This window comes from Centrocercus urophasianus, unplaced genomic scaffold, assembly GCF_019232065.1.
Source record: "Centrocercus urophasianus isolate 14NV4802_14NV808 unplaced genomic scaffold, USGS_Curo_1.0 seq_36, whole genome shotgun sequence".
NCBI lineage: Eukaryota > Metazoa > Chordata > Aves > Galliformes > Phasianidae > Centrocercus > Centrocercus urophasianus.
The window spans coordinates 5,199,539-5,219,538 of record NW_024884933.1 but is presented as its reverse complement, the minus strand read 5'-3'; the positions used below and the strand labels follow the sequence as shown (position 1 = coordinate 5,219,538).

General features: G+C 43.9%; 1 protein-coding gene across 4 annotated transcripts in view; it reads right to left on the bottom strand.

Annotated features, from left to right (window-relative positions):
• Positions 1 to 254: 254 nt before the first annotated feature.
• Positions 255 to 20,000, bottom strand: part of SKI (SKI proto-oncogene) — a 96,679-nt gene continuing 76,933 nt past the window's right edge. For 2 of the 4 annotated variants that reach the window (XM_042831503.1, XM_042831505.1), the window contains 6 exons: positions 12,951 to 13,076; positions 12,341 to 12,456; positions 10,485 to 10,750; positions 9,268 to 9,569; positions 6,877 to 7,107; positions 255 to 5,117 (listed from right to left, as the gene is read on the bottom strand). In XM_042831503.1, the coding sequence (XP_042687437.1) occupies positions 4,929 to 5,117; positions 6,877 to 7,107; positions 9,268 to 9,569; positions 10,485 to 10,750; positions 12,341 to 12,456; positions 12,951 to 13,076 (1,230 nt within the window). In that variant the 3' untranslated portion in view covers positions 255 to 4,928. The remainder of the gene's footprint in view (positions 5,118 to 6,876; positions 7,108 to 9,267; positions 9,570 to 10,484; positions 10,751 to 12,340; positions 12,457 to 12,950; positions 13,077 to 20,000) is intronic. The other 2 variants (XM_042831504.1, XM_042831506.1) reach the window with 1 other exon arrangement.

Genomic DNA, 20,000 nt, shown 5'->3' with positions numbered 1-20,000 from the left:
GTTACCTCTGCTGCTGCTCTAGGTAAATATATTGTCACCTGGGAAACTGTCACAAGGGAAATGACAATCTGAACAAGTTGTGTGTGTGCGTTTGCATAGCAGAGTTTCTGCCTGTTGTAGTGTTTAAATTAGACTGCTTTGATAAGTCCTGACTTCTCACACACAGATCCCTCACACCTTTCCGGACATCTCTCACGTCTCTGACATCTGTCCTGAACAATGAGGGCCCAGCTGCAAGCAGAAAAAACTCAAAAACCATTGCATATCTATTTATTTTTTTCTGGACAAACAATTTTATTTTAGGTAATGCGTCTATACACTGTACATTCAGTCACTGTGGTATATAAGCATAGCTATTTTCATACATAATCTCATAAAGTCCTTTATTTTACAATATTATCTGCTTCGAGGGGAAGGGATGTGGAAAAGGGGGTGGAAAAGGACTATCAAGGTACACAGCGAAATAGATAAATATGCCAAGCTTTTTTCTTATTTTTTTTTAAATCAGGCATTTATAAACAAGAAAGCATACATTACTTACATAAAAATAGTTCTAGAATAGTAGAGTAAGTCATAATATTGTCATTAGCAGCAGCATAGGAGAGACCAGGATAACAAAAATGTGCTGAAATGCTATTGGCTATTATAAATGTATAGATTTATTTTTCTTCAATTGAAAAAATGTCATTTCTGTGATTTTTCATTAAAAAAAAAAAAAAGAAATAAAAGGAAAAATCCCAAAACAATAACAAAAAAACCAAACCAACAAAAAAGTCTTAAAACATCTGGGCTGATTCTGAGGGGAGGGCAGAACAGAAAGAGAAATCAACCTTTTGGTAATAAAATACTTTACAGTGAAAACATGGACAAATAAAATGCAAATGATGGAGGGAGGTTAAACCCCCATTGAAACTCGCAAAAAGATTTTTTGTGGTTTTGTTTTTCCTAACAGACAGCAAAGGTTCTTCTTAGTTAAAAACACAACTCATAAAACAAGACAGCTACCAGGTAAGAAAGAGTTTTGAAAAAGTAAACACCATATACACTTATAATACAACAGTGTAAAATGAAAAAAAGTATTTACATGTTGAATTTACTGTTAAGGTTTTTTTACATTGGCTAGTTCTGTTTGAAAAGCAGAATATTATGTTATACTATTAGCTGCTCCAAAGATATGAATGTTATTGCTGTTGGTTTTTTTTTTCCCTTCCTTAAGTCTTCTTTCAGTAATAGAAACAATGAGTGATTAAACTGAATATACAAGTAATATATTTTTAATTACAGGGAGAGTCAACAGCCTGTGTGAAACACCTCTTCTCCCTTTTTAACTTCGTAAAGGAAACTAAAGAGCAGATGGAGTGAGAAATGGCCTCTACAGTTCCTACACCTGCGGACTGAGCAGTGAATGAGAGCTGCCCCACGGCAGGGCAGCAGACACAGAAATTACACACAGAACCCCTCACCTCCACACCTCCAGCACGGCTTCCCCTGAAGGCTCCCCCCGCTTGGAGAGACGTTTTTAGAAAGCGTCTCTATGGCTTCGTACTGACAGAATTACTGTAAAAATAAATTACATACACAGGAATTCTGAATTAGAAAATAATTATTTCTGCAGAACGTATCAAGATTTCATTGCAAAAGCGTACTTAGGAAAGACACACAATGATTTACAGTTCCTATCCTGTAAAAACTCCCCTGTCAATTAACTGCTGGTGGAAAGGGGTTGCTGTCAGCCTTTGTGCACCTTATTCAATCACAATGATTTGTAAACCTGATTTTGCAGACGTTTTTTACTAGGATGTTTCCATTCCCTAGAATCAAACGCTAATAAGTCTTAACTTCAAATGCTGTGATTTAGTCACGTTTTACACTTCATTGTAAGACATGGCAAAAGAAGAAGCCGTGCTTTTCTAACAATAGTACATAATTCATAATGTAATTCATTTTAGAAAGGTTTCTTGCAAATCTCATCTGATCTATGTGAGAAACAAAGATGATGATGGTGGTTTGACAGCTAAGAAAAATGTTTCTTATTAATTTTTTTTTCTTTGGGGGAAAAAAAAAAGCAGAATTCATTGATGTTGGAGGGTAAAAGCATCATATGCACAGAAGTTGTGGCAGTGAGTCACTATCCTTCCTGAGACACGAAATAAATAGTGCCATGTGCTACAGGTCAGTGGGCGCCGCTCCTGGAAGGAAAAGCAAAGGGAGAGGGCTGTGCTGCCCATGAGTGGGTGAGTCACAGCAGGAGGAAAACAACAGTATCTGAAAAAGCAGATTTCAGGAATCTGATATTGGGGTGAGAACAGATGTGTTCTATGTGTAATTTCTTGACACGGCAGCAAAACGTAGCAAACGGGAGACTTCTGAAATGCACAATGATCAACTAAAGCTAAAATTGTTCAGTTTCCCATGAAGAAATCAGTGAATAATACAGATCTGGAAATCATAAGGCTGAGAACATTTTTATGCATACTGCATAACAAAATAAACCCTTTACATAAGACAGTAATAATGCCCATTAATGAATATACATATGGCAGAGACTTTAATTCCATGCATATGATTTAATAATTGCAGAGAAAAAAAAAAAACATACAAAGAAGCAAAAAAACAAAACAAAACAAAAACCCACATTAAAAAAACCCAACAACGTTGCCTAAGCATAATCAAAATCCTTTTGCATTGCACTTTAGAAGAGGAGTTCTGCATCCAGCCTCAGGCTCCAGCATCCCACGCACAGGGCCAAGCCCTGCACAACCAGGCAGGTTTGTGTCATTTATTTGCTGTCACTGTTTCTTGCTCCCAACAGTTCTACATTGTCCCAGTAATTCTACTCCTTTCATATTTCTTCTTTTTGTACCTAAAACGTATATATGAACTTCTCTGTTAATGCTCACAGTTACTATAATGGTTATTATAATGGTTTCAAGCAAACAGCTCTTGTTTAAAACAAACAAACAACAAAAAAAAAAACAACAACAAAAAACCCTCTAATGTACTGTAAGTAAATACTGTAATTTTAGGATTGGAAGCCGCTTTCTGTCTACAGGGAAATAATTTTTAAGCTTACATAGTTTGCATTAATGTCCAAAAGCAAATAAAGATTACTGGAAATACATTTCTTTGTTTAGAATAACTTCTGGGTATGATGATGCATAGGAATTTTTTTTTTTTCTTTTTATTCTTAAAGTTTAAAAAAAAAAAAAAAAAAGTCAGCATTGCCTATAGAAGATGCTGAGAGGAAAAATGAGCTGGAAGGCACAACTGCAGCCCCAGATCAACTTTTCACTGAGCTTGAGTGTATCAGAGGTGAGTGTGTGTGGGTGAAAATAACTTCTCTGTCATTCAGTAAAGCACCAACTGAATTTGAGCACTTCCCAGCCTCGACAGACACAGCTGTGAAACCCTTTGTGCTTGGTAGCATTCTGTACCCACTGAGTTCCCCTTCTGCACACATGGAAATGACGGTGCGTGGTGGAAATGGTGGTGATGATTTTAACATCTGCAGAGTAGAATCGAGAATGCTTAACTTGTAAACTTCCAAAATTTGGAATAAAATGCAGAGTGATGTTCTGACAAAGTGCAGTTTAAAAAAAATTAACGACGACGACAATGACAGTAAGAGTAAGACAAAGTGATGCTATGCTGCATTTTTATTCCGGGGCTGCGGCTTGGATCCCAAAATTAAAGTAATTTCTATTTTTAAAAACGAAGTTTTTCTTTTAAAAAAGATGTAGGCTTATTCACAGCAGCAAAAGTGTCGTTCTTCTGTTCTGTAGTATCCAGTAATGCGATGTTGCACTCTCCTTGGGCACAGAAATCCTGACAAACAGTTCAGAATAAAAGTAGGTAAATACTGAATTCTATGGTAAGATGGTGCAACAAAGAGGAGTCTTCCAGAGAACCGAAAGCTGACGCGAAGATTTCAGAATGACTTCAAAACACATCTTCTGCTTTATTTCTCAACCAACTTAACAGATCATCCATTTCCTTCCTTTACTTCTTTCTTTTCCTAAAGCTGAAGTGCTCTTGGATGAAGTGAGTCTTTTGAACACATCGATTAATGAGATTAATGAGATTAATTTCTGTAGAAAATATGGTGTGATTTGAAACACTGAAGTCTGTAAGGCTGGGTTTGTAATTCTGAAGCGTCCATCTTCTCTTCCTGCCCCCCCCACACCCTTACAATCCTGCATCTTCCTTTCTTCTTGTGTTCAGGACAGGAAATGAAGGTGATTGTTTCTAAGGAAAAAATCAACTTTGAAAAGCACTCTGAAATTCTCATACAACCACAGGACAGGATTAAAACTGTGATGGCTTCCTAGACGGCTGGAAAACTGCTAATGAAATGGCATCATCACCAAAGGGCTTCTGCGTTAAGAATCCCAAAGCCTTTAAAGAGTCATAAAAATTGTGCATCAAAGGTTTTTGTTTTGCTTTTAAAGGTTCATTATAAAAAATCTTGTTAATTTTTTTAATACCAAGTCTGTGTAATGAATTACTTTAAATAGCTTATAAGAAAAGTTTGTTTTTAAATTCCAAAATGTTCCGACAGGCAGAAGGGCAACATAAAAACACTGCCATGCTTGCCTTTTTCTCTGATTCTAGTTGGACGATGCTGCTTGCTTGGAGTTTGCCAGTAGAAAATTTGCTGTGGACTTAGAAGTATTTTGTTTACAAACACTTTGTGTTTTATAGGCACAGTAAGATGTTGTGCTATATGGATTGGAAAAAAAACCAAAAGAGGCGTAATTCAGTGCTTCTGTTATAAAGAGTAACATTTGCCTTCCAACTAATAAGAATCCGTATTCATAGATCTGTGTGTTAGGACACCACTACTCACACATGCACTTACACACATACCCCACACATCCTCCCTTACTGTGCATATTTGTCATTCTGTCTGTCTGAGACGACGTGGTGGTTTAATTCTCAATGTTGCTCGCTGTGTTTTCACTGCTGGATTGACTGCTTGATTTAGGCCACAGCTGTTCCTGAAGTTCCTTGACTACTTTTTCCAAGTGTTCTCGAGCCTCCCTCTCATGCATCAGGTCAGCTCGGAGCTGCTCCCTGTCAGCCTCTGCGTGCTGAAGCTTAACCTGTAGGTCCTCAATCTGGAGAAAAGAAAAACCAGACATGAAACTACCAAAGTGGAGGTAAGGAAAAGAATTCTCTTTTTCCCTACTTTGTTTCCATACGCTATTCTGCAATTATCCAAGTGCATTACACAAACTGTTTAGCTTAGAAATTCTTAAATACTTCTGATGTATTCTTTGTATCAGCTGCAGTACCCTCACAAATAGGAACCTGTTAAACCTCTCCCATTAAACGTGGGGAACTGTAAAGAGGCACCTGTGGATTTTCAAAGCTCTGTTCAGCCTGTGAGGAATTCTACTTATCTGCACTTGTTGCCTTGGTTTTTTTGGGTTTTTTTTTTTCCTGCTAAAGTGGAAGTGAGCTGCAGGTAACGCCCAGAGCAGCCGTTCTCAATCTGGTTATGTTTAGTCTGGACACCTCTTATCAGTGAGACATCCTGTGATGCTGGAGAGGAAGCCCACATCATTTCCTGCTTCTGGTCTCCAGTTAGACGTGTCTCACAGTGGTAACAAGTGAACCACTCCCCTTCCCGTTATTGAGAGCCTGGGTTAGACAAATTTCTGATTTCTATTGCTTTTTCTTTTCCTTTTTCCTTCTTCCTTAAAGTAACCACATCAAGTATTTGTATCTTGTGCTTTGGGCATAGCAGTGCCTTCATAAAGTGTGTACACCTACCAGCAGGCACAGCAGAAACACAGCTACAGTAAATGTGATCTAGAAGAACTCCCTTTACCATTAGCACAGGTGTAGGCAAGTTAAGCGAATGTATGATGATACTGTGTGGCAGCTGCACGTGGCACGCATCTCCTGTGTGCAGCAGTTTAAATTTAGGCAAGTGTGCCCCATTTTCCTGAAACTTTCTGTGGCTAACTCCTGACTCATGCCTCTTATTTACGATGCAGCAAGGAAATGGCCTTAAGGCTGTCATCTGAAATCTCTATCAAGGCCAGGGGCTCTCTGTATGTGAGGTGTGGGTTGTGAATATGGGACCATGCTCTTCTGTAGGAAATGTATTACTGGGGAACTGGGATTCTTTTTTTTGGAGGAAGGGGAAGGCAGGGCATGCAGTGGATTGCTTTTCAGTGCTGTTTCTCAGGGCAGCCTCCTGGATTTCCTTTCTAACTCAGCTTAGCCTGCTGGGCTGGGTTATTTCAGAGGTTGAACAGTGAACTGCCTTGCATCCCACATGTCCTGCAACAGCAAGACACAACAAGGTGATTTAAGGACACGAAGCCTGAGCTCTTGGGTCACTGCTGGACTTTGGTTGCTTTAAATAAACAGTAAAATAATTTCTTACATAAGAATCTGGTGAAGAAAGGGCAGGGAAGGATTTTTAATTCAAAGCTTTAAGCATACACCTTACATGTAATGGCATGTTCCTGCATTCCAGGAACTATCCTGAAGTGACTGCCTATTGTGTACTGTACTGAAATGGATCTCTGAGCACTGGCACAGCCAACAGAGTATTAGTGGAACTGAAGTAATGTCTTAGTCTTGTTGTCTTAGTTGCCTGTAAACATTATTTTTAATGGACAAATGTGCGAAGTTCAGGGCAGAACTCACCTGAACTGAAGTTCAGGCAAGTTAGTAAGCCCTGAATTAGGACCAGGGATGTAAATTGACACGATGGGGACACAGACATTATATAGATAAGAGCTGGACTTCATCAAATTAGACAAAATGAGGCCAGTTGGCATCTGAGAAAATACAGACACAATCTAGTGCTGAGAAGTGCACAATCAGTGGGTTTGCTTGCTGTCAGTGTTGAGGTCTTACCTGGGCAGAGTACTTGGCCCGAAGCCTGCCAGCTTCACAACCCTTGTCGCAAACCCGGATCTGCCTGGCTTGTTCCAGCTCCCTCTTTAGCCGTATCCGAGACTCGTTGGCTTCCTTCATTTTCTTCTCATTCTCAGCTCTCAGACGCTCAATCTCTTTCCTCAAGTTGCGCTTTGCCTCTGTTGCTTCTCTCAGTTTCTCCTTCTTTGCCACTCTTAGGAACTCCAGCTCCTACAACACACCAGCAGTAAAGGTGAGAACTGAGGGGCAGAGGCTGAATTAGTGCAAATGCCATATTTAACTGAAGACAGCAAAGAGGCACAATGTGGTGATATGTGCTGTTTGTGAATGTTCTTTGTGTGCAGCAAAGCTGAACAAGGAAACTTATTGCTTGCTGAAGAAATCCGTACGCAGATCCATTTTGTCAACCCCCACCAGAATACTTTGGGTAAGCCTGAGAAAAAGCAAATTGTGAATATTCTTTCTAATGGAAAGGAACTCTGTTCTGCTTTAGGTAAGCGGTGTGCAGCCCTACCTCTCCTGGCTCCCAGCCAGCAGGCTGCTCTGTCACAGCTCTTGGGAAATCCCAGGCTAAAACCTTCAACTGAGTGCAGACTGTGCTTTGCTTTGCTCTGGGAACTGCCACCTCTCTCAGAAGTTGTCAAAAAGTTGTTAGAAGACGAGTCCCTCAGCATGCTTTGAAAAACATGGCTGACCAAAGGCCAGTCTCCCAAATGGTTAAATTAGGAACTTTTTTTTTTTCTTTTTTTTTTTTTTCAGAAGCAGCATTTCCTCCCTGTCAGACACAACCCTCACAGCAGCATGTTTCTGTTAAGTACCACTGCAGTCGGGTCATGGGAAATTCACTCTTCTGACAATCTCACTTCCTATCCAGGCCATTGTTAGCTCAGCCCTGCCTCTGGAAGCATGCACAAATGTATTTGCTCTGTATGTGGAACTGGAAGCCCACAGCTGCCCAAATGGAAAAGGATGGTTAGGATAAGTTCTTCTACCACGTGCTGGATTTAATGCCTCAAAGCTCAGTTCTGCTGCTTCATCACTTACTTACCTGATATAACTCCTATTTTACCTTAACTATACAGTGTATGTAGTTAACAAGTTTAGCAGTTAGCTTCAAGTATATATACTTAAATACTTATAAACATTTTTAATTTTAAATGCATAACATGAAGCACATTCACTGAAATGCAAAGGAATGAAGTGATTGATTTTGCACAAAGTGATGAAGAACAAAAAAAGCAGCTCTGTGGAAAAGACAGTGCTCAGTCCCCCTTCTCCAGGACCTGGCTTGCAGCTTGCACAGAACAAGCCATCTGCACATAAGAAGTATTCAGCACAGGGAGCTCTGCTGTAACAAAGCTCTGCAAGAATCTGAGTTGGTAAATTTCATTACAACTCTGTGATCCTATCTATGCACTTCACAATCTGACTTTTTCACCTCCTCTTACTTGCTAGTAGAAAATCTTGACTCTGAGTTGTTTGTTTTTCCAGTTTTTAACATAGCAGTGATGCTGCACACAAATTATGTCCCTGAGCTGCTGTCCTCCGTTTCATTCCTCAAAGAAAAGCCAGACTGCATCCATCTGCTCTTGACCAATGGTACAGATACCAGTGCTCTGTCCCCTGGGCCCTGCTTTACAGCTGACACCCCACAGCTATCTCATGGATTACACTTCTAGCTTGGTTCCAGCTCCACAAACAATATTCAAAGAGGACAGGCAAAGCTTCTAATCTGATGCTCTCTTGCATTATTGTGTCCTAATTCTGCCCTATCTCCAATAAAATAGAAGTTCACCCACCATTCTGTGCAGCCACTGTGATTTGATAATGGCCACATTATCTCCAACTTTTTTTGTCTGACTACTTCCTGATGCACCTGGGATTTACAGAAATAAGGAGTTTCTCCACTGGATGAAGCAGGAGAGCTGCAGTTCAGTTCTTCATGACAGCTTGGGCAGGCGTCTCCCAAGAACCCCTCCCTCCAGCAGCTGGGCAATGGCAGCACTTTTGAAAATCTTTTAAACTATGAGTAAAAGCTCCAAAATGACAGAGATGTTTCTAGTTCAGTGAAATTAAAATAAAATAAACTGTGCTGGGATAGAAGATTTTTTCAGTAAAAGAAAAATGTTGATTTTGGTAACCATGGATTTATCCTCTAAAGCAAAAACAGGTGGCAAGCTTAAAAAAAAAAGTAAGAATGGTTCCTGTATACTTTGGTTTCCCAGCTGAATTTACAAAACGTTCTCCAGTAAAGGCTGTTGCTATTTGGGAAAAATGAGGCAATTCTTTCTAACATGAGACAACTTAATGGTTTCTATCTGGAAGAGCATCTGCAGACAGCGATAAGAGAAAGCTATTCTTCAACATTACCTGATGTAGGCTGCGTTTGGCTTGCAAGGCAGCATTTAGCTTCTCTTCCTGCTTCACTCTCATTTTAACAACTTCATGGAGGAATTTTTCTTTGGCTTCTTTTGTATCTAGGCCACTGTCCAGGGCCTGCCTTAGGTGCTCCAGCTCAGCTTCCAACCCACTGCTGTGAGAGTCAGAATGTGCTGCAACCTCATATGAACTGTTGACTGGGACTGGGGCTTGCATCCCAGGTGAGCTCATGTCCTTTGCAGAGCTGGATGAAGTAAAGGATGGGGAGGAGAGCGAGGATAAGGAGGAGGTGACTGAAAAATAGAAACATCTAAAATTAATAAAAAAAAAATGTAGAAAACAAACGTAACTCAAAATATGCTGAGCCCCATTTCTAAAGAGGAGACAGTCAGTAGTCAATGAAAAAATGGAAGAAAGAAAATACTCGTTTTATACTTTGAGGTGTGATGAAAATGCAAACCTGGGTATCTTAGAGAACCAACTTATTTGCTTTAATTGTGATCTTGTCTTACATCACAAATCCACATGATCCTGACATTTTCAGTGGGCAGACCCTCTTACTTTGCCAAAACTGTACACAGCAGGTATGGACTGAACATACTGAGATCAGCAGCAGGATTCTCTAAAGGATACATTGATAAGGCAACAGTAGCATCTTCATCCTTCACTGAGGGGCCCAAGATGTCAGTACTGTCTAAGAGCATTCCAACTCCTGATCCCTGCCTTATGTGTTGAGCTGCATGGATGTAGCTCTGAAACTACAACTGCACTCTCTGGCTGACATAAAATTCCATGCTTAGAAGTATGTGTACATTGCTGTGGGCTACGTGTTCATACACCACAAAGACTTTGCTCTGAACTACACATCCATTATGTTCACCTCTGCACAACACTTACCTGCTTTAACTAAAGGCTGTCTGTTTTAATGAAAATCTCTTGGTTTGTGGACCCCTGTGGTTCAGATACTTTTTGTTGATGCACCTCTGTTCCTGCCCCAGGAGAACACTCCCTCAATTTACATTCCATTCTCATTTTTCACTATTACAAACTTTTCATTAGTACCAATGACTGTATCTTAATGTGCCATTGAGATATCAGGCCTCCAGAATCATGTTGGAACGCAACAGAGTTGTGCGTTGTGAGCTAACTCCTGGAGGTTAACCAGAGGAAAACAGAGCACAAATAAAACAAGGCAGATATACACTTACATTCCTCCCTGGTTTCTACTTCAATTTCTGCTTCCGATTCCTTATCCTCTTCAGGCGCAGTAACAGTGGCCACTGGCTCTGGGACGGCCGGGGTCTCTGCAGCATGTTTCCTTTTCCGTGGCTGTGCGGCGCTGCTGGGCGGCTCGCTGCTGCGGGACACCACTGTGGCACAGGGTGGATTGCTCACAACTTTCTGTTGGGCAGGAGGTGCGAGGGCCACGTTGGGAGCCACAGCATTCTCAAAGCTTTTGTAGGAGTAAAAACTGCTTGAGAGGGGGAGGCAAAAGGAAGGAGAAAAGAGTCATATTCCTGACCTTTATAGCCTTCCCAATCCGTGCGTTACACTGAAACTGCAAGAACTGGAGTGATGGTGAAGTTCCACCGATTCACACCAGCTAAGAATCTGGCTATTTGTTAAGTACTCGATTAAATGTGGAGGGGATTTTTACTGCTAATTCCCATCCAGGTCAGGAGGGATCATGTACTCTGAGTACCAAGCTCTCCCAGAGTCTAGAAATGATGCTGTTTCCTCACAGTCTTTGTGCATTATTGATTTTCCTAACTGGACTTCTTTACTTCTGTCTATCCATAAATGTTTTGTAAGCTTGGAAACAGCTTCCCTACAAAGGCCACAGCAGACAAGAAGTGTATCCTTGTGCACCTTTGCTTTCTTGACACAGAATGCATCTGAGTACTTGCACATAAAACCGCATTAAAAAATAACTATGTTAAAGAAAGTAATACTGTAACATTAAATAGAAAGAATGTAGCAGGAAAGGCATCAAAGATGGCCTTGCAGCTTCAACTCAGCATGTACAATACAAAGTATCTTCAGTTACCTATTAAAACAGGGGAACTTGCTGAAGGTCTAAGTATTTTTTCTCCAGACTTCAGGTGCCCAAAGGCCTACTCTGATATTTGCTCAGCCCTTCTCTCCCAGCCTACTTCAACAATTCTGTTTAAAGGCAAGGATATGATAGTAGGCCTCTTTTTTTTTTCCCTATTTTTTTTAAATAAACCCCCACACCATCTAAGAAACTTGTTCATCACAGCAGCAAAACTTTTCTCCCCAACATCACTACAACACCTGGCAACTTCCATCAAACTTTCCAAAGAAACCACTACCCTGAGGCAGAAATCTGGCACCAAGGGTTTTCAGACTGAAAGCTATGAAGGCTGGCAAGGGAACGTGTGACTGCCCTGATGCTTTCTGTGACACCAGCAGCCCCTCCTGTTACGGATGGTGACTCACTCTTGCAGCAGTTCAATCATGCTGCTACTCAAGAGCAGCTAACAGCACCAGCTTGCTTTCTGACAGGGCTCACACCAGGAGTTTCCCCCAGGTTCTCCTGCCATGAGCTCCCCCAGCCACGTGCCATCGATGGGCAGGCTGTGCTGCTGTCCTCACACCTCCGTCCTCTTCTGCCAGCACAGGAGGGGCACAGCAGGGCTGGCAGCCTGTTGACCAGGCAGTGCTTCAGCAGTCACCTGGAAATGGCTGGCTGCTTCCTACCAACTGTCCCAAGAGAGGAACTCAATCTTTACACAGCCTCAGAACTTCTGATAACTGATCCCCAAAATCATCTGAAGTTCATGGAAGCAGCCATCATTTCAGATTTTTATGGTACATTTCACCTAAGGGAGCCTACTTAACAAACGCGATTAATGAGTGCGCACAACGCCAATAATATTTTTGTTTCCTTTCTGCTAATTAGAACACTGCAGCTGCAAATACTTTTTATTCCAATACTGGTGAGCTAACAACTAACAAACAATGCAATGCAGCAAACATAAAGCAACTTGCTCACCAATTACTCTCCACGGTTGCCAGCCCCATTCCTCCCTCAGCTCCTTACCTGTCTCGGATCAATGCAGGAAGATGGCTTGAGAGCTCTTTCTCATTTGCTGATACAGCAGGGGACCAGGGCCGGAAAGCTGAGAGGCGCTGACGGGGATGGACACAGCCAATGCTCTGGGAAGGAGGAGAACAAAAAATAAGTACAAACCATCTTTAAAAAGAATTATTCCCAACAGGGCACTAATAATTTGGTTAAGTTCATGTTCGCTTATCTCTAAAGCTGCTCCCCCACTGGCTAAGGCCTACTGGCTTAGCAGGTTCCACTGGAAGAGGTAACTCTACCAATGAGAAAGCCCACGTTTTTTCTTTGCCAACAACTTATCCGTGGTTTGCACAGACCACATGAGGCTCCTGAGTTTCAGGATTCTTGTACCTCAAAGGCATGAAGGAATTGCTTACTCCATCAGCACAATCAAGGTCAGTGAACACTGGAAGATGGCAAGGAAATTGGGAGGACCGCATAGCTCAATGCTTGCTAGGAAAAGGATAGAAATGTGATTAATTTAGAAAGCCTGGGCAAGGTCTTTCTCACATTAACTCTTCTGGTTTTAGTAGAGGGATGTTACATGCTAATTTTCTCTTTTGATTACAAAATACTCAGCAATCACCTTATTAGATGAACTGGATAAGGACCGTAACCAACTGGACTGCTTTTCCTTCTCAGTAGAAGCTGGAGATTGGGAAGCAGAGTCATCTATTTTGGTTTTCTTGGAAGCAGGAGGATCTGAAGGGACCTAAAGAGAAAAAATCAAAGACAGTTATTAATTCTGCAATCAGTTTAGAAACAAGATATAAAGTAAAAGCAAATTTTGTATCTGAATGTAAGAAACATCACTTTTTCCTGCATTTTTAATTCTTAGGAACAACAGAGGAGTGAAAACATGGGACAGGCACAAATTACAACATAACGTGGTTTCATTCCTCCATTTAAAACACCCAGGTAAAGCGTAGGTGGTGCAGGAGTGACAGGCAGAAATGTGAGACATTCACACCATGTTGCAAAGAAGTATCTGCCTTTTATTATTTTTGTATGCAGAAAGGTAAGTTTTAATGTGGCTGCTGAACTGGAAAGATTATTTTAAACGAGAACAGAACAGACTTTGTTATTCTGTTTGCAGTGGTTGTTATGCCGATGACTTCACTACCCCACAGCTGCAGTGGATTCTGGGGGTGCTGCCAAGAGCTGCTTTGCCTTTTCCACAAGTGGCTCAGCTTGGCCCATAAATCATCCCCAAGCATAAGAAAGCCCTTTGGCAAGCAAAACCCCTTTCCTTCAACACTGTGAAGGAATAAAATTCCTATAGTCCCAGAGTGGCTTGCAAAAAAATTGGTAACTACTGGTTTAACTGGTGCACTGGGGACACCAGCTTGAAGCCCTGCCAGTACAAACTCGTCTGCCGGCAAGGAGGGAGAAGGTTCTGGACCTTGCTCTGCTCCATGGCTACAAATCACAAGAGCAATACACTGCCTCGCTTTCTCTTCCATCTTCTCGTCTTTCTTCTCGCAGTTCTGAGCTCTGTGTTTCCATCAGTCTGAGTGAGGTGGCAGAACCATGCTGAAGAACCACCAGTAGCTCATCTTTACATCGTTACATTTTCCCAGCCCAACATCTCACTTCAGTTTTTGTACACAAGCAGTTATGCTCCTTTTACAGACACACCTGTATGGCAAAATTTTGAAGGCCCAGAATGCTTCAAGGAGAGGATTGGATGGTGATAGAAGGTTAGGACCTCACTGGTCAGCATCTCGCTTTCTGAAAACCAGTCCTTTCAAGGCATCTTAAGCTGGGAATTCTGAGACTGCTTCTCCAAATTGTTATTCACACCTGACAATGGTGACTTTACCCAAATACACGAGGAACTGAAGCAGTGTTGCTAAACTGCACTGATTCGGACTCCCAGCTGACTTCCAGGCCAATGAAACCAGAGCAATTCCATCCCTTCTGCACACCTTAATTAGGAGGAAATTTTGACATGTACGAGAACAGCCTGCTCCTTGCATGGAAGCAGGGCAGCAGTGTGAATATCCAGCTCATGCCAGTTCATCTGGCAGCACGCACACTCCTAGGGCTTCTATAGCCCAGTGTGCATAGCAACATAATCAAACCAAGTCTGGAGGTTTTAGTAAAACATTCCCTGGCACTCTGGAGCTCGGGGCAGCTTTCCATATGTAGCAGATGAAGTAGAATGACATGGGTGTGTATATGTGTAACCGCAAGTACAAAATTAGCCCGTACCAGTGCTAAATGCCAGCTTCGATGGATTTGCAAAGAATTCTTGCAGCACAGCCTCAGGCTCACTTAGGGTTGACTCCGGCACTGGCTACGGCACCTCCCATCCAACCCAACCGAGAGAAGGCATTTCTGAATGCTTTTTGTAGAAATCACAGGACAATGCACTGGAACAGATCTGTTTCTTGCTTTCAGAGATGCTGTCTGTGCAGAATTAGTGACAGCATTCGAAAGGTATTTGGCAAGTGACTGCCGATCCCAGCCCTATCCACTGGGGATGGTGAGCGGCGTGGGGAGGGGAGCAGCGCTGGAGGGCGGGGAGGAGGAAGGGGGCTTGGAATGGGAACGGCAACAGGTGGTGGGGCTCACAGAGCCTCCTTCCCCTCCACCCGCTGCCTTCGTGCCCCTCGGCACCTCCCAGTTGGAGCCGGACCCGGACTCGTCCCCGCACCGAGCGTCAAGCAGCGGCTCAGGGAGAGGCGGGTTCAGAAGGGGCTGGAGGGGAGAGATTTAACTAGAATGATCTCATTTGCATTTTTAAAGAAATCGTGCCTCCTCTCCAGCTTTCTCCACCGTCACCCTTCTTTTCTCTTAAATCGAGGCTGACATCCGAGGTTCAGGAGGGCTCAGAGCACAAAAAAAGCAGCAGACGTGGGAAGGATGCTTAACCTTTTGTTGCCAGGAGCCAGCACCGATCTGACAGCGTGGGATGCTGCGAGGAGTAAAGCAGTAAATGTGTGCACGGGGGGAAACGGTTTTACCCTCCCCACAAAGAGATGAAAACAAGGTGAAAAAACGGGGAAAGGAGACAAGTGCTCAACAGGGCACACAGCTCCAACACTCATCTCCCATCGCAGGGCTCAGCAGCACTGCTAACAAACTGGTGCCGAGTGCCACAGCTCACCAATGGGACTCAGTCACACCTGAGCTGCTGTGATGACCTCGCACACTTTTCTTTCCACTCTGCCCCGTTCTATCTATGCAGATCTCACATCCTGCACCTCACGCTTAAAACAATCTTTGGGTTCCATTTCAGCAGTGCCAAAATTCTCGCTTTCACACTATGAAACTCTCAGGCAATCCATGCTGCTGCTCCTCAAAACACAGAGGTAGGTGTCCAGGAGCCTCAGTCACAGGAGGGGTCGCTGCCCCCTGCACTGCCTGCTGCACACCCCATCCCACGGATGCACTTCACACAACTTTCTGCCATCTTTTGTAAATGACTCATCAAAAACTTCAAACCAAACCCTGCAAAACCAGAATAAATATTTCCTTATTTTCTTCCTTGATTTCTCTTCCATTCCAAGCAACTTGGTGACTTGTTACTAACCAGGCTTTTATTTGGCAAAGTGGTTTGTTACTGCATTTTCTGAAATCCATAGAGAAAAGAAACTCACTGATACAAAGTGGGCCCAGAAATATAATGTGAAGCCTTTCCTTAAGCTTTCAGACTGTTGTTTTCTAAAGCAAATGACATTTTGAGGGGGAAAAACATATGGAAAGATTTATAATATTCCCTAATTTTTATTATTATTTTTAAAGTAAATTCCAAAGGGAAACTTGGGCATGTGAACTTCAATGTTATCCCTTTTAAGACAAACTGATACTAAGCAGCCTAATTTGGCCTCCAGCCAACCAGGGCCACGTTGGACATGTCAGATCAAATTTTCTGGTTCAATTCAGTAATACAGTAACAAAGCACGAAACCAGCAGAAAGCATTTCTGACCCTGTACCTCTCTGACTGCCTTCCCTGGCACACACTGTCAGGGTGGAAGCGGCTGACCAGGAGGCACAGCCAGCTCAGTGGTTGAGAGAAGGCAAAGCTGGGCCCAGAAAAAAATGCTTTGCTTTGGTGATTTGGGCTGTTCACGGATGTGATTGCTGGTGCCTGTGGATTTACCAAATACACTCCCGAAGCAATCTGCTGCCTTCCCCTACCTTATTTCCAGCTCTGCAGGGGCTGGGCTGGGTGCCTGGCTCGTGTTCTCTGAGCCCTTCTCTCCTGGCTCTGCTGCACTCAGCGACTGCCGCATCTTCGGGCCGCTCTGTGCTGTGAGCTGCCATCCACTAGGGGATAAGCTAAGACCACTGAGAACAGGACAGTGCTCCCCTGGGAAGGAGCTGAGTGCCAGCCAAATGCTGCAGAATGGCCAAGTCAGTGGAACCACACAGAACACCACGGGCTCGCTGCCACCCAGCCTGGCTGACTCCTGTGCTCACTGGCTGGAAATGATGTTCCTGCATCAGAAGTCCCCACGTAGCGTCCTTATAAAGGTTTGTCCATCCTCACCGTTGATTTGATGTCCTCAAAAGCTATCCCAATACACAGAACTCTGTATTTCAGTCTCTCAAGAAGAAGAATTTGGGAAATATCTAGAAGCTGAAGAACTCAATTTCGTATTTCTACCTCTCGTGGAAGTCAGAAGCATCTCAACTGAAAACCCTACCGCTAAAAAAGCCTGCAAACCCAGAATAGGCAAAATAAAAACTGGGCTCTCGATCTATAGATAGATGCTGTCATTTGTTCAAGCTATCGCTTCTGCTACGAGTTCACGCAAACAGCTGAGTTCGGTTACACCAGGAGGAAGGGTGGGGCTTCCTGCCTCCTCTGATGCTCGCCTGGCTGTGAAAATCAAGCAGCTTTCTCATTAGGGGCACAAACCACAAGACCAGACGCCGGTCTGATACAATGTGCAGAAACCCCAGAGATAGACTGCTTGGGTTCAAAACGTGTCAGACATCCGAAGAACACATTAAAAATGAAAGAGCAGCGCTTGTGGTGAGCACACAGAATGCCCTGCTGGCACCTGGGTGCCGCAGCCCTGCTTGTGGCACAGCCTGAGCTCACCAGGTCTGTGCCTGAGGGCCCAGGGTCTCCCACTGACCCCGTGAGTCTCTGCTGAACCGTTACCTGCTTGCTCTTTGGTGTGCTTCTCCTGTCCTGCTCTGGACCACCTCAGCTCAGATTTTACCCCAAGGGAACATGAAATTGAGGCAAAGTCCTGAAACAGCAACTATCCTCCAGAGCAGTGCAGGCCCTGCTGCAATGAACACACCTGCACCAGAGGCTGTGCCAATTATGAAGGGCCAACCTACCACCTGTTATCAGTCTAATGTTACTCTTTGGGTGAGCTGGACAAGACAGGTGGTTTAGTAGAGGACACGGGCAGAGCGCGCGCAAAGAAGGGCTTGGGACCCCAAGTTTTGCTACCAGTTGAGCCTCCCCTAGGAAGCTAACTCTAATTCTGTTCCACTTCAAAAAATGTGTCAAGAATAAAACACTAGACAGTAAAAATATTCCAGTCAAAAGAACAGAGGGCTTCCCAATATCCCATTTTTCATAGCTCTGGTGATGCACATGCTCCCCCTTTGCCCCTCCATTTGGGGACACACAGTCACAGGCAGCAGTCACCTCACCTCTCTCCCGAGCACATCTGTCAGGCACAGCACAGAGTGTGAGCCTGCCTGGAGCCCAGCTTCCTCTGACCTCGTGCTGCCCATCCCAAAGGGAGATCTTGTGCACAGGGCAGCTCGTACTGCTCTGGCAACAAGGTGAACGCAGCTGCCCAGCTGTCAGACAGGGTGCTATGGACACAGGCAGGGAGTCTTAGGAATGTGTGGAGATACAGCATGCTCATCGTAAACAACTGGAAACTGGGTTATTCTCACACCAAACTAACTTCAGCATATTCTTCTTTGTACTACACCAAATTCAGATAAAAGATAACTTACTCATCCTATGCAGAAGACAACATTTTGGGATTTATCTGCATCTCTCCAAAGAAAAACCACACAGATACACACCTCACTAAAGGGAGCATCAGCAAACCACTCATGCTGGTTTCAGACCCCAGCTGCCCTCTGAGCACACAGCCCACCCCTCAAGGCAGGCCTGGCAGCACTGCTGCAGCCCTCAGCCCCAGCACCACACTGCTGTGCTGTCTGCACACAGCCTGCCCCACTCACGCAGTAGGACTCACTGTGCCCTAGGCAATTCAGCTTAACTCGTTTTTGTCATCAGACATTAAGCTGAGTATCCCTGGGCTGTTAACTTGGGGGCCCAAGGAGAAGTTCCCAGCAAAACCAGCCATCTCCCCTTCTCGCCATTCTTACAGCTTGATGAGAAAGAAATTCAAATCTCAGGCCTGACAGTCAAATGGAAGAAGAGACAATTCAATCACATGGAACTGAGCGGTAGAAAGGTGGAAACATTTTCGGAGTGGCAGGGGAAGGAAGGAAAACCAAAACAACATCCTCTGTACCACAGAAGTGTCTTCAGAGAGCACTCCTTCCCTTCAAACGCTGTGAAACCACCCAGTTTCTTCAACCCTACAAGTTTCCAAATCTACAATTGCTGAGTTTTTCCACAGCCACTCTTTGACTCTCTTCAGCAGCTGCTCAACAAAATGGGGATTTCCCAAAGTGTTCCTGATCCCCAAGTGCTTGCGCTGGGAAGCAGGGTGCCATGGAGGCACAGGGAGTGAGGTCGAGGCCCATGCCAGGTATGAGCACAGCGTCAGCATCCCGAATCTGCAGCTAAGTCCACTGAAAACAACACTGCTCTGATTTTCTCTCTTCCTTTTCTACTTTTATTTGTTTTGAAGAGACATCTGAAAAGATAGCTGATTATTTGCTAAGCAATGTACTTGGGTTTTGGCTCTTGGTTGGAGCAACTGGAAGCCTCTTTTCCACTGGCTAAGAGCTTGTTTTGCCCTTCCAGTGGAAACTAGAAGTTATGGCTTGAAAAGAATTCCCTGCCCTGTGGTTTAAAACAAAACAAAAACTTCAGCTCCCACTTCCCCAGCTGAGCTGAGCCAGCAGCAGGGAGCGGCGCAAGGAGGTCGGGACTGGAGAGGAAAAGGGCCCCAATCCCTGCCTGCTGCTGGCAGCGCGCCCCGGAGCAGAGGAAAGGGGCTGGCAGAGGGCAGCACGCAGCAGGGCTGTGCCTGCACACAACCAGGCAGTGCTGGCAGCTGGAAGGAGCCCCGCGTCCGGCCCCTCTTGTAACTGAGGCCGAGGGGAGCTCTGCCATCAGATTCAGCAAGGAAAATCAGAATTTCCTCTACAAACAGGTTTTGCTTTGCCCAGTCCTTGCTGAATTGTTTGTGGGGTCATGGTTCTGGAAATTAAAAAGCCCTCTGTGGATGAAATTTTCTCTTGGTGTTTTCTTTGAAATGAAACCAGCATCTCTTGCTGTAACTGCTCTGAGGTTTCAGCTTCAAGCTCTCTCCAAGGCCTCGGTTCCTGCGCTGCAGAGACATGTCCACTCTGCCCGCCAAGAATCTCATTTTAATTTCAAATGTTACATAAAAGGGCAAGCATTCCCCCCGAGGTTTCCACTAATAGCGGCCCCACCAGGCACTGCTCTCCCTCAAACACCAGCTGATGCACGACAGACCTGACGGTGCCAAACCCCACAGAGGGCTG